Here is an 18577-nt window from a genome sequence, read left to right on the forward strand (position 1 = left end):
ACACACACACACACACACACACACACACACACACACACACACACACACACACACACACACACACACACACACACACTGAGACATATTCTGACACTATATAATCACATCTGCAGAATGAAAGATGTATGCGTGTCTCTTATAAAACTAATTTATGCACAGCCTTAATTGAAATTGTTATCAAAATCAATTTGGCGCTCTTTAATAGGATGAGAGCAAAGGGGTTGCAGGGGATTCAGTTCCCTAGATGATGCACTTATTCAAAAGCTGGAGTCGACTGGTGACTGTTTGTTTGTCCTATAGTCTAAAAATGTGCACTGCAAATATCTGCAAAATAGGTTTGAGGAAAGGTTTAACACAAGACCTCCGCTATGATCTAATGTGAATAGTAAATAAATACAATTAGAACTTCATTATGAATACAATGCAGCTGACAACATCTTCATAAAGCTCTTTAAATTGATCCATAAAAATTTAAATCAAAATTTCTTTGCATGACTAAGTCTAAGTGAGTTGTATGAGTGTCTCTGCCAAGTATTTTAAAGAGCGAGTACCTTAATAATAAAGTCTCACATAGAAATGCACATTGTTTCAATACTGAGCTGATTTGAACTCCAGTAGTTCTGAATATGTCAGAAATGCCTTTTAAATCTATTTAGCTTAAGCAGCTTCTTACAAATTAGTTTATGAATTAATGATTTGATAAATTAAAATGCTCTAAAATAATTAGAAATGAATTGCAAATGTATTTATTGTGTGTGTGAGATGTAAATATGTCACAAAGAGCTGGGAATATGTAATTCATACAGTTATAGTCATGGTACATTCCCTTATTCATAAAACCTAGTAAGTTTATTTGTATAGCACATTTCAGTAACAAGGCTGTAGTACAATCCCAGTGTGCGGAAATTTGGAAATGAGCACAGATTGCATAGATTACCTTGCATTCTGAACATATGAGCACTCTTCTAATATGTTTTTTAATTGCCAAAATTATATTTATTGCATTTATGCATACAATAGCATATTTATGTCTGACTGAGAGTTCCAAATGAGTTCATTCTGGTAATATCAAGATACTTTCAAGACCATGTAGATAGAAAAATTGTTTAAAAAATTTATTTTTATTCAAACGTGCTGTTCATTGTTTGATCGAAAGTTTGAGAACACAGTCTTAAAAGTCCCCATCTGTGCACTAATGTGGCTTTCATGTAATTTTCTAGCAGAATCATGGATTAGTTTTTGCACACAAACAAGAAATTTGACTTCGGCTCCACTTTGCTCTCAAAGAAGACATTTTAAATATACACAGAAAAAAAGGAAAATAAACATATATTTATGTTGCAAATATGCATGAGCAATGATGTAAATACCACGCAAATATACATGGTATCGATCTGGGCACACTGTTAAGAGTCCATCAGCAAGATAGCCTGGGAGAAGAAACTGTTTTTTGTAAACAGCACTTTGATGAAGGGAAGGTCAGCCCTGATGATCCTCTCTGCAGACCTACTTGTTCTTGTAGTTTGGAAATGTCCTGTTCTGTGGATGAGTCAAACGATGGATGTGTACAAAATAAATAATGGCGGTTTAGAAGATGACCAGCAGCTGTTGTGGATGGTTGTAGTTCTTGAGTTGTTGCAGGAAGTACAATCTCTGCTGGGCCCTCTACCAAACAGTGCCTACGTGTGAGGAGCATCTCGGGCTGCTAGAAAGGGTGCTTCCTACGAACCAGAAGCAATCCATAGTACACACAGTCATGTTTAGGATGGTGAGGGGTGGCAGCTTTCCACAAGTCCATCGTCATCTGCACTGTCTTGAGCAGATTCAGCTCCAGGCAGTTTTGACCCCACCAGTGGACCAGCAAACTGATCCACTGACAGATAGAGACTGGGACTCTGAGCTGGATGAGCTGTTCTTACTGTTACTGAATGCAGCCCAATAATCATAACATGGCTTCTGTGACAGAAGGGCTTAAAGAACACATTTATTTAAAGGCTACGTCTTCTACCATGACAAAGAGCCTTTACACCTTTAAAGGGAGCATCAAACATGGGATACTAAAAGTAGAACAAGGTAGAGAGAAAATAGTTCATGGGAGAAACAACAACTTTGGATGGGTTCCAGGCTCTCTGGCATGACGATGAGATCTCACTGGAGTAACTTTCTGGATGGCAAAGTGGAGACATGTTGAAGGAGGAGTGTTGAAACTACATGGTTCAATGGAGCAGTGGGGTTTCTGGTTGTGCAGGGGTGTCAAACCATAGCTTGCACTATGGAGAAGTTGCAGCAGGCAACCCTTTTGACTGAGGGATATTCTCTGTACAGTGATGAAGAGTTTTCTAAACAGGGCCACAATGCAATTCCTCTGACAGATGACTTCTTCCTAGAAGATGGAATCTCTTTTCTGGAATTTGCTACATGTTCCCTGGAATTGAATATAAGGGAAGATGTTTAGGGTGACAAGTGAGGGTAACAAAAACAGACTTCAGTTTCAGACTATGGATGCCCTTTGTGAAGCCATCTTCATGAAAAAGACTCCGATTGAGCATGACTGAATGAATTTTGGAGTTGCAGGTGTCCTCAGAAGTTTACATACTGAAGCAGAATTTCATATTTTTAGGACCTCTAAATTTATGAAAACAATTTTCTGCTGGTGGGTCAGGGGAGCCAATTATTATCAAAATGTTTTATTTGTGTTTAAATGATAAACAGAAAATATTCAAAACACCCGGGTCAGACATGTCCATAACTGGGTGATTTTTGCCTTATAATGTGCTGACAGGTTAGAACCATCGGGTTTAAAGGAGTGGGTGTTCCAGGGGAGGTTGCTGGGGGGTTGCTATAGCTGCCCCTGGATTACACATAGCACTCCCATAGCACCTGAAAGAATATAGAATATTTTCAATTCAATTAAATTTTATTTATATAGCACCAATTCACGAAACATGTCATCTCAAGGCATTTTCCAAAGTCAAATTCAATCAGATTATACAGATTGGGTCAGATTATATATATTGGTCAAAAAAAATTCCTGTCTAAGGGAACCCAGTTGATTGCATCAAGTCTTAACAAGCAGCATTCACTCGTGTAGAGCCACAGGGAGAGTCATCTACATTGTCCATGGCTTTGCAGCAATCCCTCATACTGAGCAAGCATGAAGCGGCAGTGGAAAGAAAAACTTCCCTTCAACGGGAAGAAAAAACCTTCAGCAGAATTTATTTTCTTTTTTTGTTTAATGTGTGTTTTTTTTTTTAAATCAGACATGGATTAGATTTAATTTAAAAAGCAAACATAATCCGAAAAAAAAAAAAAAAACAGTCAATTATTATACATACGGCTATGAATAATAATACAATGGAAATTAATGATGAGCCAGTGACCGTATTTCATAAATCCTGTAAGCAAGCGAGTGGTAGAGCAGCTGAGAAGTTAAATCGTTTTTATACTCCCCAAATTTCAGAAAAACATGCATTGGCACAATGACACTGACATTGGACTGTTAGATCATATTAAAGCAGAGAGACTAATTCTGTAATTTATATCCATCGTGTCTGTTTGGGGCTCAGGAGAGAATTTTCAGCAAAGATGCAACAAATAATGTATTCTGCTGATGTTGGGTCACTATGTAGTCAGCAAAGAGAACTAGGAGGCCAGGTTTCCCAGAAGTTGCATGAGGAATAAGAAAATGAATGTACAATGATCAACACATAGGAGTTCCAATATCAAATGTGGCATTACAAAGTCACATTTTTAGACATCTATAAGTTATTGCATCAGTAAGTTGTGAGTGCAGTTTGTGTTGGAAAAAAAAAACTACCTGTGCAACACCAATAAAGACAGTTGAACCAGTTGACCTGCCATAAAATCTCCTGTGTGTCCACAGGAAGATGGCTCTAGGACATTGTAAATTATAGAAATGAGCACACCATTGGACTAAAAAGACAGAAAATACCTATAATATATATACTTATAAATACTTCTGTCATGAAGTAGTGTTTCACTTTGTTATACTGTAGTAGTGCCAATGGCTTGGTGAGGCTGATTAGCTCTTGATTAGCAGAAGTGCTTGATTTTTACAGCCAATTTTGACTGAAATGCAAATATATTTGCAAAGCAAACTACAAAGCTTTCACTTTTAGATACAAGGGAAGCTCATTTTTTGTGCAGTTGTTGATGGACAAGTTAGATGTCATTTTCACATCTTTTTAACCCTTATTACTAGTTCAGTGGCTCTTTTGACACCCTTCTGTCTGATAACACGTGTACTGTCCAGGTGTTGCAGCATAGAGATTATCAATAAAAATGGAAATAATTATACACTAGGCAAACACAGTAGAGTAGATCTATGCAGAACCACTATTTGAGTGGATATTGCCTTCACTCACAGTAGGAGCATCCATACACTTCTATCCGGAGACCAATACGTCCCTCTTCACTCCAGGAAACCGGGATGAGTCTAAGGAAACGAGTCACAATTCCCTGCTGCAGTTCATGGCGAACTGCACTTTCTGAATTGGAGTTTCCAGAAAAGGCCTGCGAAAAAAAAAAAAAAACACAAACAAAAAAACTGTTATGAATATAAATTACAACAAAAACACATGTAAATACTAATTATACACATCAAAGCCAGGCACCTAGCAAAAAACAAGGAGCTGCAGGTTGTAAAACTAGAGTACTTGAAACCCAAAGGTGCCCACAATAGAGAGAAGGCAATAAGATCACATATATAGCGAGTATGAGAAACTGTCTCAAACCAAATAATGGCAAATTTGAGTCTTAAATAATTTATCTTGGCATTTTATCCCTATGAAAAGTAAAGTCTCTACCATAACTTATTCTTAAGAGCAGGTATAATGATACAAGAACGCTTAAATGAGGCCTATTAAAGTTTGTACGGAGCTAAAAACTCATCACAACATAAAAAAACACAACCAGAACATGGCTGTTTTCATTTTTAAGGGTCTGACCTCTGCAAGACTTACCATGCTGGCCTCATTTAAGGGAAATAACCTTATCACAGTATTATTAGGTTAGCAACACTCCAAGCAAATAGTTGTAATGGCATTACTTTGCATAGCAGCTGATATTCAAGTTGGTATTCAGTGAATCGTCCTCATACTGTTGGTATCATTGAGGTAAGAGGGGTGGGAAAGCAGAGAAAACCCTTTTTGGTGAGTAGACCAGCCTTAAACTGGTGTTTTGAAGATGCCCCCAAAATCAAATAAATTCTACAAGAGACAACTTTTACTAAGGGAACTTTAGCCTCAGTGAACAAGGGAAAGACAGTTGAAGTGGTGACGGTCGCATCATAACATCTTCTTGAGATGAAGAAAGCAAGGAGGGGAATTACAGCCACAATACGTGATGATTTATTCGGAAACCGACCAATAGCTATAAAGAGAAGATTAAAACTAATGTGATGACTGTATGGGGGGTGCCAGGTACTGTCATCACAATTAAGTTGATTGAGCAGCTGAGTGATTACCTGGGTGACCCAGATTGGTATGTTATGTCATAATTTATTTTTATTTTTTTTTTAATTTTGGTTGTGTAAAATGAGATTAACCCTTTGATAAGTGCAGATTTAGATTTACCTATTCCTCTTCATATAAACAAATGGCATGAGATCTCCCGAAGGAGCCATCAGTGCTGACATTTACAACATGCTCCTGACTGTACTTTATGACTATACATGCCATGGGAATGTGCTGAGAATAATTATTGTCCTTCCATCTTGTAAGACATTGTCCATACATGCTATGGATTACTGGTGTCACCATCTGCATTTTTAAAATGCAGGAAAAAAAGAAATGGCCTGATTTTTAACTGTTCTTTTATCATAGGATCTGAGTTGTAATGGAAAAGTTTTATATGATTCAGTTTCAGCTGATTTAAAGATTAAAGTCTTGGATGTTCTGAATTATTTGTGAGTGTCATGGACACTGTTCAGTGACGATGATCACTGTTTTTATATTCTTGAAGAAATATTCTTCAGTCATGGATTAATGGACCACGAAGAATGCCAGTTCATCTTTGCAAGTTTTTAATGAAGGGGTTTTGGTAGTCGGTTTTATGTGGCTATAGGAAAAAGGAGGATCAGTTTAACTTGGCTGAGAATGTTGAATGAAATAATGACCTTTTGCCCCCGTCAGAGTGAGGCAAACAGCTGACCAAAACATAAAATATAGCCTGCAACGTTAAACACTGATGCATAAAACAGCATGATTTAACATCAGATGTTGCACAAAGCTAATAAAGAAAGGAAAATTCATCAAGCGAAATATGTTGATGTGCTTAAAAAAAACTAGTGCCAATGCTTCTTCAACTGGAACTGCAGGAGGTTTCCAGTGACAGGACTAAAAGCAATATGGGGGAGACAGACAGTGGAGATGGTAAGCATCTGGCATCCTAAGACAGAGACACTAGAAGAGCCCCCTAAAGACCAAGCAAGCATATCACCAGTGACACTGAAAGTTTGACAATGATGACAGCTCTTGTTGGGCTTGCTTGCTGTTTGGATATGTCAGCTTTTGTAGCTAACAACCAAACAGGGAATCGTGAGACATGGATCTGATGGCTTCTTTTTTATTATATTTGTTGTTGTTTATTAAACTTTCACAGGCTCCACGCAGATCATTTAGTGTTTGATGTAAGAAATGTGGTATTGAGTCCTGTTTCTCCTACTATTTGCTGCCCCAGTCTAATAGTACAGTTCACTCATCATGAAGTGCTAGCAAGATATCCTACCTCTCTACCACACCGTTGTTTGAGTGGATCAAACATCTTTGCATCTTCGTATTGATTGTTTTAGCGTTTCAAAACAGGCTTGTAATCTTTTTTTTCAAGAGTGATTATTTTTCCTATGAAATCTGCAACACTATAAGGTATGTTCTCAGACAAAAGCTCAAGCACATCAGAGCTAGAAAAAGAAACAGAGTTAGTGCAATATAGTGCTATTGCTGGGAGTTTGGAAAGCTGCAATCAAATAAAATATTTGAGATCCTACTATGTTACAAATCCAAATCTGAGTCAAGCATTGTCTGTGTTTTTTTTTAACACTGCTCCAAGATTGCCTCAGAAAATCAAACTCATTGTACCACAATTGTTGAGTGCTACATAGCAACGATGGGAGGAAGCTTTAGAGGGAAAAAAAGAGCACATTTATGTTTTGTCTAGTAATGTTGTATCACTGCATTCATTCAAACTGTTTCTTCAAGCCAAAGGAACTGCAATTTGTATTGCAGTCAATTAAAGCTACGTCTTTAAATTCTTGGTACACTCTCTCTGTTTCTGATAGTCTGGCAATCACCAGTTGAAAGCACACATGAAACTATAAATGGGAGTCTTTTGCGTAATAGTTTCTAATTTCCTGACTGTCCTTCTTTTTCATCTGAGAAAAAACTTTTCAAGCTGGATACAAAACTTCTAGATCAACTGGCGCAAAATACCATTTCAAGTCATTTCCTTGACCGTCTCAGTCTCATCCGTCTTTTGCAACATCACCTTTGACTTCTAAACCTTAAAACCCACCGATGTAAAAAAAAACAACAAAAAACAAAAAAACAACCAGTGTGCCTCAAACGTGAAGTGTACAGGCCACTGGATGATGTCACAGTGGCTGTGTCAATTTCTCATACAAAGCCTATGATTGGGACATGTCCAGGTTGTTTTATATTCATCATAGCTTGACAGCATGAGTTGCTTTCATCTGTTGTTTCATGCATCGTTGCTGTAAGTGGATTGGATGTCAGATCTCAATGACAGGCTACTGGAGTGAATCTCCCGACAGCGTATTCAATCTTGTTTCCTGATTTATATATGACTTTGTTTGGATTTTTGTGGTGTAGTGGTTATAGAGCAAATAGCAGAGGACGGGGCTGATGTGTTGAAATCCAAATAAATGGGTCCTTCTCTAATTAGATTAGGAGAAAAGACAAAATCATCTTCTGTAGTTTTGTTTGACATCAATTTGTATATGTGCATTAATAATGTTTTTTTCTCTGGTTTTCCTTCTCCTTTTCTTCACTTGGACTCAAACATGAAGGAACGACCTCTAACTGCCCAATAATCCACCTCAACCCAGTCCCTAAATCATTTTCATCTCTGTTCCTCCCCCTCCTGTGTGAAATAAACATGCTCACCACAGACCTACTCCCTGTGCCATTCATCCACACACATATGCACAGAGCAGCTGGCATAAACCATTGGGGAGACAAATCATTAATAACATAGTAGGTAACAAGATGAGAGAAATACACCAGACAGCCATGTGCTATTTCAGATAAGAGCTGGAGTGGCCAGAGTAGAGGATGAGTACAGCATGGCGAAAGAAAAGCAAAGAAAAAAAAAAAACACAGCTCAGACAGTCCGCTTTGACCTGACTCCTGAGTGACCCAAAATGTACCCCTGAAGATACGTTATCTTTAAAGGAGGAGATGGTCAAGGGTTCACGGTGAGCTCAGAGCCACTGAACATCCACTTTTACTCGCTTTTATTTTTAATCTTTATTTATCCAGGAAAGGTTAACTGAAAACACAAAACAAGGTTTTACTATCGCCGCGCTTCAAATTTACACAGCGCCACATGAATCACCACAGAGCCTTTCAGAATACTTTAGCCGGAGCTTCAGCTCTCTGCAGGTGCTCACATCCTGGAGATCTGGGTTAAGTGACTTACTCAGTGGCAGTATTTTTGAAAAAGGCTGCAGCACTCAGTACAGTATGAATGTTACAAACTGTGAAAAAGTCACATTTGTACCTAATGCAGGGAACACGCTGGTCATACCTGTTAAGTAAAAAAAAAAAAAAATCATTACGGTCCTCATTTGGAAGAGCTTTCTCTGTTTTTCAGAAGAAAACTAACATTCAACCGAAACCACACTCGACAACTCTCTACGTTTTCAGTAAATGTCCAACAAGTGGTTTTATTATCTCTTGATGTGTATCAAAGTATAGAATAATAAATGAGATGTCTCTTATCCGGCATATAGTGATGAAGAAGAAGCATCTTCCTTCAGATGTTGGGAGACCAAACAGCTTTTGGTAGGGAAGCAGCAGTTGCCACATCTCCTTACATCTACACAGCAAGGGCACTCATCCAATAGATCACCGACTCGCCGGTAATCAATGTCTGTCCACCAGCTTGCGATCAGTCTCAGGGGCAGCAGTCTCTTACTTGCAGGTGTATAGGCTGCGTGCGCACGTCTAAATAATCTGCCCTGTTACCCAGTGATGAACCTTAGCAGGATAATGTGGTGGTGTAGTTCTTTCCTACAGGTCAATTCTAAGCCATGCCTGGGTAATGAGTCTGCTGTCCAGCCTCCACGTTTAAGCACACCTCATTTCCTGTGTCCTTACAGGATCTACTCAGCTGTTTCCCTTCTCGGCAGTTGTTCATGCAGCTTAAGCTCCAGAACATATTTCCTATTATCACCCATGCATCATTGAAGGGTATCTATTTCCACCAAATAGAAAACAAACAAGAAACTGAAAAAGAAATGCACGTCATAGGAAACTTTGACAAAAAGAAATATACTTTTCCTTCAGCAAGACACTGAGAATGCTCATGAAGTCATTCTAAAATTAAAGTCCAAGCACGAGACTGTTTAGGAATAGCCTCAAACTGGTTGTCATGGAAGAATGGGAGTGAACACCAAGGGGTAATTTTAGCCATTTTACATGGGTGGACACATACTTGTACAATGTAGGTAATAAGTGCTTAAATGTATGTTTATATGTACAGTATGTTGAGTCATTTGTTTACTTAAAAGATTTTAGAGTTGTGTGGACTCAAAAGTAAAGTAGGAATCAGGAAGATTGATGGTGTTAAGAACTATAGGAAGGAGAAGGGGTGTGGATAAATAAGTTTACCTTCTTCTAGCCCCTATCAGGTAAAATCACTAAATTAAATGTTTGTATGTGTTGAATTTATAATTTTGCTGGATTGTCTGAAATAAATCATTCATTCATTCAAGTCTAGGCTGTTTAACCATAAAATGATTGACAACTGATGCAACAGGGACAATTCAGAATTTAAGTTTTTGCTGAACATTTCAAATGCCACATGAAGGAGTCCAAGCATCAGCCCTAGAAAAAATAAACATAAGAAATGAGCAGAATTCACGATAAGACAAAGACATGAAAAATAACATCTAAAAGGCCAGATGGTTAAATATAACTATCAGCATTATGTTTCATTGGTAATGAGGCCTGGTACTGTTCAAGATTGTTGGATTGTTTAACACATTTTCCATAAGAATAAATGTGTTTCATCATTTCAACGTGTCAAATTTTTTTTTGTGTGTGTTTTTGTCATGCATGTCATTTAGTCTTTTATATCTGTCTCTGTTTTTTTTTCTCTTTCCTATTCAGTTTCCAGTGTTTTTACACTCCTCGCTAATAAAAAAAACAATGGTTTAACAACCCACAAATTATGTCATATACGTAGACGTAGCTTAGCCTTCCTACTATTTAGGATATTTTGCAGTGTTAAAACCTGATGTCACTGTTCAGCTCACTTCATGAACAGAGGGGGGGAGGAAAAAAACCCTGAATACTAACTATTTTCTAAAGCGCTGGCTGACTGTTTGGGAAAAGTCTTTTTTTTTTTTATATAACCACACATTCTGCTCTCTGCCCTTGTCAGTTCATAAGAAAGACAGCAAGAGAAAGAGAACAAAACATTTTTTTGTCTCCACCTAAGAGCACCATCCCCAACCCCCATCCCAATTTTTATTTTCTCTATTGTGTTCATCCCGCGATTCTGCACTTATCTCTGCTTGGCTGAATGAACAGCTCAATTCAAATGCATTACTATGCAGAGTGGCGGACAGAAAGGAGGACAGGGAAGAGAGAAGGATGGAGATGAAGAAAATGCCTCGCAAAAGTCGGACAAGTCAACCATTTAATTCCCCCCAACGTCAAAGTCAAATCATTAAACAGCAAACCACTGAGTAATTGGAAATGTATGTGTCACTGCCTGTAGTCTGTACTGGTTTCAGTTTGTGTCAGGGTCAATGTGTTTCTATGCACGCTGCGGATTTGTTTAATCAAGCACTAAGTTTAATTTATGGCAGCAAAGTCAACAATGTACTAAAGGCAAGTTTCAGATATTGCTTAGGGTATGTGCATATACATCTGTATCCACGCCTCTGTGGTAATTTTGGCCAACGATATTAGCGATAGGGATTAATATGGTTATGGTTACATCTTTCTTTATGAAAAACACTGGATAAGTCATAACAGAGCGTGCCTGTCAATTGACTCGGGAGACGATCAATCGAAAACAAAGGGAGAAAAGCTTGAATTGAAAACAAAAATAATGAGGCAAGCCTTAAATCGGTCAGTGTCACAGCTGATTGTTTTAGGACACCGGGGCTGCTGTCTCTCAAAAAGGCACAACCCAATCACCTTCCTACAGCTGCTCTGCAAATCCCGCTGCTGTCTTCTCTCTTCCACACACACATCACACACAGACACACAGACACACACACACACACACACACACACACACACACACACACACACACACACACACACACAATGTCAACAAGAGTCACACATGCTCAAACACACTCCGACAAATATCCAAACGCACTCGCACGTTTCCCTTCCCTGTCTAAATATTCAGCAGTTCATCGTCAATTCTGCTCCCCACCCGTTTAATTATCCTCCCTGGCTGAATGTTTCTCATTTCCTGGATGTGCATCTGTCCTCTCTGTCTGAGAGTCTTTTTGTGGCAGAGGATATCTGGCTGTATGCGAGTGTTACATTTGTGTGTCTCTGTTTTGATGGCCAGGGACAGGCCTGCGGACAGATCTCCAGATACTGAGAAACAACAAGTGAAAGCTGTTTTCTGGCATTTGCTTGCTGCCACCGGACTCTTTGTTAGACTAGCTCCGAGTCAGGCCCATTGGTGTGTGTTTCCTCAGAAAAGGCAGGGGAAATCAGACTGGACTGGTCTGTTCTTTTGTTTTCGCTGACAAGTGCTTGGGACCAAACAGAAGGGCCGTGGAGAAATTTTGTTTCTGTGAAAGCCTGGGCGTAGTTTGGGTTTGTGTGGCTCTGTGGGTTTTTCCTGTGCCAGTCACACAGGCCAAACTTTAGTAAAGCTTAATTTAGACCAGGAAATGAAAAGAGGAAAATTTGACCAAGCTCTACTATGTGTGCCACTTTTTGATAAATGAAGATAAATGCCTTTTTATCTACTCTAAACTTCCCCACAGTAAATAATAATAATAATAATAATAATAATAATAATAATAATAATAATAATAATAATAATAATAATAATAATAATAATAATAATAGAGAGAAAATAAAAAAAATCCTGTCTTTCAATATTGGGTCCAAAAAACAAAAAGGAGGCAATGAACTATCATCTTGGATTCAATGTTTTTTTAATTGTTTTGTTTTTGATGTTTATGACAATAACTTCCTTTTAAATTTTTGGTTTTATAAATAAATTCCAAAAGCAAACACAAGCCCCTTGAATTAAAAAGTATACATTTGCTAAAGGGTTTCATAGATGAATTTGGTACCAACCATATTATTACTCCCTTTAAAGAGGTCTAAACATTCTCAAAACATTATTATTTTTTAATGCAGTGATATGTTGGTGTTTAAGCTTTTCATGATCAGAGAAAATCATGTCTTTTTTGTTGTTTGTTTAGTTTTTTACTGTGCCCCCCCCCAGTATATTGGTTTGGTTAACGCCCCCCCCCCCCCCCCCCCCCGGGGGGGGGGGGGCGTTAACAGCGGAAGTCTGTGTCTTTTCTACGTCATGTCTGCAGTTTCTCTGATTGGTTTACTTTGTGCTTGTTAACCTCAACCCAGAAAAAGCCCTCTATGGGAGCAGTTCATGACTAACTTCATCCGTATCGAAGAGAGGCAAAATTTAGTCTGGCTGGCCAGGCTAACTTGATCACACCTCATCTGTCTACTTTTAACTTGAGAAATATGCCAGCCAGGCAAATACAAAATATAAAATCAGTTTATTTATTAAGAAACAAAAAAAATGTTTTAGCTGTTTGTGTTTTATGCCCACATAAATGACAACATCATGTTTCTGACACAGTTGCTGCATACAGAAACAGTATTTTTCAACACGTTTGCATATGTTTATGCAGTTGTTTTGGTTTCTTTATAGTGTCTCTTGTTGTGAAATGTTGTGGATCTTTGCACATTACAGGATACATGGCTGGTTCTGTCATTCTTAAGGTTATTCTGTATAGAAACCTGTAAGTTATTACATTTCTCTGTGCCCATTATAGCTTATGCCAACTCAGTCTTTCATTAACTGATCTCAGCTGCTAAAAGGGTCGACCACAGCCTTGGTGACCATGGAAAATGGATTCTTTTCTTTGCTTCACATTATTAGAAGAAAATTTATGGATAATTTTTGCACAGTTCATGCTATTTCTTTTTTCATCCACCGCCTTTTCCTCTCATTAATTACAGCCATGCATTATAAAGAAAAGGAGGAAATTGTGAAAGTGCCAGACTTAAGGTCAGGAAACATTTTGGCATCCCACCCTTGTCAGTGTTTTTCCTGTAATTTCACACATACATGTACAGAGGGGGGAAATGGACTTTTAAGAGCCCATTACTCAGCCTGTGAACATTTGGCACCTTCTCTCCCCTCGGTTCACAAAGGACCAAAACTGTTGGAGCAAAGTCCCCATGCCTAGCTCCATGTAAAACCAGGACAAATGAAGCAGTCTTTGTGTGGCTGCATGCTTTTGCACATTGGAAATTAACTCTTCTGTGTGTATGTGTGTTTCGGCTTGTTTAATTCCCCCTTTTATTCAATCACAGTTAATGTTAAGGTGACTAACAACCATTAAAACACATTGCTGTGTTCAGGAACAAATCAATTCCTGCCACTTAAATTTCACCCCAAAAACGGTTACAAATTTTAGTAAGTATGACCTGTTCCTATGAAATGGCTAAAAGTACAATTTGGCAGTACATGTCAGTGACAGGCTTTTAAACAAAATTTCATGGTGCCTCATGTGCTAACTAAAAGAAAATTAGCTCAAATCCCTGTGAAGTGTGCTCTTTGTCTTTATGAATTTCACATCTGTACTTTTTATAGCCATCCATGCATCGATTGTATTTTCCTGCTTATCCTTGCAGGGTTTCAAGGGGCAGGTGCCAATCTCCAGCATGGGGACATTGGTGGGGTACACCGTAGACAGGTTGCAAGGCCGTCACAGGATAACACAGAGACACAGGACATACAACCACGTACACATTCACATCTAAGAGGCAGTTAGAGTAATCGGTTGACCTAAGTTATGTTTTTGGACTATGCGAGGAACCCAGAGTACCAGGAAGGAACATATGAAAGGGCATTCCAAAAAAAAATTAAAAACAAAACAACTGGACTTGTTTTCTGTAGTGAAGACGTTTCACTTCCTCTCCAGGAAACACATCAAAGATGCCCTCCAAACCTGTGGCTACCCTAACTGGGATTTTGTCAAATCAGCAAGAAAATCCAAAAGACCCGCTGCAGAACATAATGGTGAGAAGAATAAACGCAAAAACATCGTCATCCCATATGTTGCTGGAGTCTCTGAAAAACTCAAGAGGATTTTCTCCAAACACAAAATCCCAGTACATTTCAAACCTAACAGGACCCTCAGACAGAGGCTGGTGCATCCCAAGGACAAAACCCCAAAAACCTAAGATGAGCGGAGTGGTGTATGCAGTTCAGTGCAGTGAGGAATGTTCTGATCTTCATATTGGAGAAACCAAACAACTCTCCACAGACGCATGGCTCAACACAGGAGAGCTACCACCTTGGGACAAGACTCTGCTGTCCACACCTAAAGGACAAAGGACACTCTTTCGAGGACCAAAATGTTCACATTTTGGACAAAGAAGACAGATGGTTTGAAAGGGGTGTGAAGGAAGCCATCTACGTTAAGAGAGAAAGACCAACCTTAAACAGAGGAGGAGGCCTTAGGTTCCAACTCTCAAAAACTTACAACACAGCTATAGGATTAATTCCGGCCAATCATCACCTTAACTCTCACCCTCATTCGGGTGATCAAAACATTGTTCCTTTAAGCCAAGCCAATAACAACCCTAACGACTCCTCGTTACAGAGGAGTGGACCAGTTTCAGTCCATTCTGCTGGTTTAATGGCTTTAACGACCACCCATTGCTAAGGGGTGGTCCTGTTTCGGTTGAATTTGCATGTTATCTAAGCCATTACAAGGCCTTTGTTTGGTAATGGTATAAAGCTTGTTACTTCACATTACTCCAGACTTTTTGAATTGGGAAAGCTTCCTGGAGAGGAAGCAAAACGTCTTCACTACGGAAAACAAGTTGAGTTGCTTTGTTTTTAATTTTTTTTGGAATGACCATGACCTGGATGACTGAGAATCTTCACCAGCATATGAAAGGGCAAAGCACTCAAACTTAATGCAGAAAGACCCCAGGCCAGGATTCAATGACAGGATCGTCTTGTTGCAAGTCAAAAGTGCTGAAGTAAGTAACTCCAACTTAAAGCCCGTTTGCAACCAGCAAAAGATCACTTATGAACTATTTGTCTGAACTTAAAAAGATGTTATTTTTAAGTCAAAATACAGAGCTTGATGCCTCTTTAAATTGATGCAGTCCAAAAAAAACCCTGGAATTTCTAGATATTTTTAAAGGAGCATAGCTCAAGTTCCAGAGGTTTTTGCAATAGTTTGCCCCTCTGGTTGAAATGACACCAGTGCTGTGCACCCGCATGGGATAAGGGAAAAAATAACTCGTCATGGTACAGGTCTTTTGTTTCGAGGCTCAATTTCTTAGGTAAGAAAGTTATAAATATTAAAGTTAGCCTGTGTTCTCTCGCTAATGCGTCAATGGCGGTGGAGATGCAACAAAGTAGCCAGGTGAACGAGACCGCATAGCTCTTGGATGTCGAGAGAATGCGACCCAAATCACTGTGTCATGAACTGACCAATGGAACCTATGGAGGCAACTGTGGAAAATAGAGGAAAAGTTATTTTACACATTGGGTAATTGTAGGGGCAATTATGGGAAAGAAAACTTTAAACTTGTGTAATGTACCTTTAAAGCTGGTATACATATAGTTGTATATATATATATATATATATATATATATACAACTTCTCTCTCACCCACCCCTCATACTCCTGACCAGGGTGGGGGGGGGGGGGGGGGGGGGCTCTTCATTTGTCAAGCTTGGGTCCTCTACCAGAGGCCTGGGAGCTTGAGGGTCCTTCTTAGGGTCTTTTCGTAAGATTGTGCTCTTCCTGAATGAGATGTCTGATGTTTCTCCAGGTATCTGTTGGAGCCACTTTTCTAGAGTGGGGGGGTTGCTGCCCCAAGGGCTCCGATGACCATGGGCTCTACTATTGTCTACTCCAGTTTCTCGTGTTCTTTTTTCCTGATGTTTCAATCACTTGGGATGGCCACGTTGATCTCAACAACTGTCCTCTGCTGCTTATCAATGATCACAATGCCCGGTTGGTTGGCCATTACCATTTTGTCTGTTTGTATCTGGAAGTCCCACAGGATCTTATCTCTTACCCCAGTCAATTGGGCTACATTAAAAGACTGTGGGAAACACACACACACACGTATATATATATATATATATATATATATATATATATATATATATATATATATATACACACACACGCAGTTATACAGTTTTGTGGTCATTTAATGTTAAGCTATGTAAAAATAGCTCTCAAGTTCATTCATGTTTGCTAAACATAACTATTAGGCAGCAATAAATGTCCTCAACACTGCATATATAAAGACATAAACACAACATTATTAGATAGTGTTGAAAATTCTCTCAAAATAAAATTTATGGGGAAAATATTAACAAATATCCTGACACCATTTTTTGCCAACATCAAACAACCCCAGTAGCAGATCGGCCTTACTCATAACCAAACCAATAATGGACAGACACACTCGGATAAACCTCTAAATGAGTTAAAGCTATAGCACTCAGAAACCCTTTTTGTTATACCTGGTGAAATTAAATTAATGAAATGAAATGAAGTCGTGTTCTGACCAACTAGCAGGAGTCTTTCTGGACATTTTCAACCTCTCCCTCCAGCTCTCTATTGTCCCTGCCTGCCTGAAATAATTCATCATTGTGCCTGTATCCAAAAAACCAACCATCACCTGCCTCAATGATTACCGTCCTGTCGCTCTGACCCCCATCATCATGAAGTGCTTCGAGAGAATCCTCCTATAACACATCAAGGATCAAGGATCAAGGATGGACAGCCTGCAGTTCGCCTACAGGGAGAATAGCTCCACGGAGGATGCTGTCTCGTTAGCACTGCACTCAGCTCTGACTTATCTGCAGCATCCCAACACCTATGCTAGGATGCTATACATGGACTTCAGCTCAGCATTCAATACTATACTCCCAAACATGCTGGCTCTAAAGCTCCACAACCTGGCAGTATCCACACCACTCTGCTCCTGGATTAGTGACTTCCTCACTAATAGACCCCAGGTGGTGAGGATAGGGAAACGCACATCTAACCCACTAATCCTTAACATTGGAATGCCACAGGGTTGTGTCCCCGGCACTGCTGTCTTCACCGTTTTTCTCCAGGACTGTTCTGCTGTCCACCCACAAACATAATAGTTAAGTTTGCGGATGACACCACTCCAACAATGATGAGACCCACTACAGAGATGACTTCCACGATCTGACATAGTGGTGCTCCATACAAGTGTATGAGAAGAGGAAGGCCTCAGTAGAAAGAAATATGACCACAGTGGATTTGGGAGATTTTTCAAGCAATCCCCCCAAGAAGCAGAAGAGCAGGTAAGTCTTGTTTATGCGCAGTTATTCAAAAGGGACTCTGCTGGTTTTTACTTACATTCCCGGAGAAATCAGAAAAAATAAAGCTTTGAACATAAGTAATTATCAGTGATTAAGTAAACATATTCTACTAATTTGTATAATAATTGACTGCAGGTTAATTATTGCGTTGTGCTCCTTAAAATAAAGTTCCAAACTTTTTTATTTTATAGTACCTTTTTATAGGTGGCGAAATAGTTGTGTTATTTATGCTGACGCAACATTTGCTTTCCTCCAGGCATCAACAGTGAAAACACAAATCTGTTGCATTAAGCAATTATAAGTTGGCTGATGTAAGGAATTGAAGGGTACTGGTGAAGCTCTTAAATTGCAGCTCTGATTTATTTAGATATAGTTTCTTTCTGTGACCTTATTCATAGACAAGGTGCTCAGGTGGGAATGCAAGCAAATAAATAGGTATTTAGGTACATTCTGACAAACAGTGTCTTGTATTTTATACGGAGTGGATTTTTTTAAAAAATCTGTTTAAACAAAATGTTTTTGGAGCATAAGGTGGAAATTCAATTGCAAAGCTAATTACAGTTTAGGCTTTATATAAACACCCTTGCAGCCAATACTGATTTTATTGCTCTAGCCACTTAATTACCTTTCTCAGGTACACAACCACGCTTACATGTAATGCAGTCATATTATTGTGCAATGAAGCATTCAAGTATTATAACCATAGCATGCATTGAGAGCACAGAGAACAATTATGATA

The 18577-nt window shown here is 38.9% G+C and overlaps 1 protein-coding gene across 4 annotated transcripts in view; it reads right to left on the reverse strand.

Annotated features, from left to right (window-relative positions):
* cntnap2a (contactin associated protein 2a) overlaps nt 1-18577 on the reverse strand; it is a gene marked incomplete at its 5' end in the record, with an annotated part of 289852 nt that overhangs the window by 240024 nt on the left and 31251 nt on the right. For all 4 annotated transcript variants that reach the window (XM_036124791.1, XM_036124789.1, XM_036124790.1 and 1 more), the window contains 1 exon segment: nt 4386-4533. In XM_036124791.1, the coding sequence (XP_035980684.1) occupies nt 4386-4533 (148 nt within the window).

Source organism: Fundulus heteroclitus, chromosome 21, assembly GCF_011125445.2.
Source record: "Fundulus heteroclitus isolate FHET01 chromosome 21, MU-UCD_Fhet_4.1, whole genome shotgun sequence".
NCBI classification, from domain to species: Eukaryota; Metazoa; Chordata; class Actinopteri; order Cyprinodontiformes; family Fundulidae; genus Fundulus; species Fundulus heteroclitus.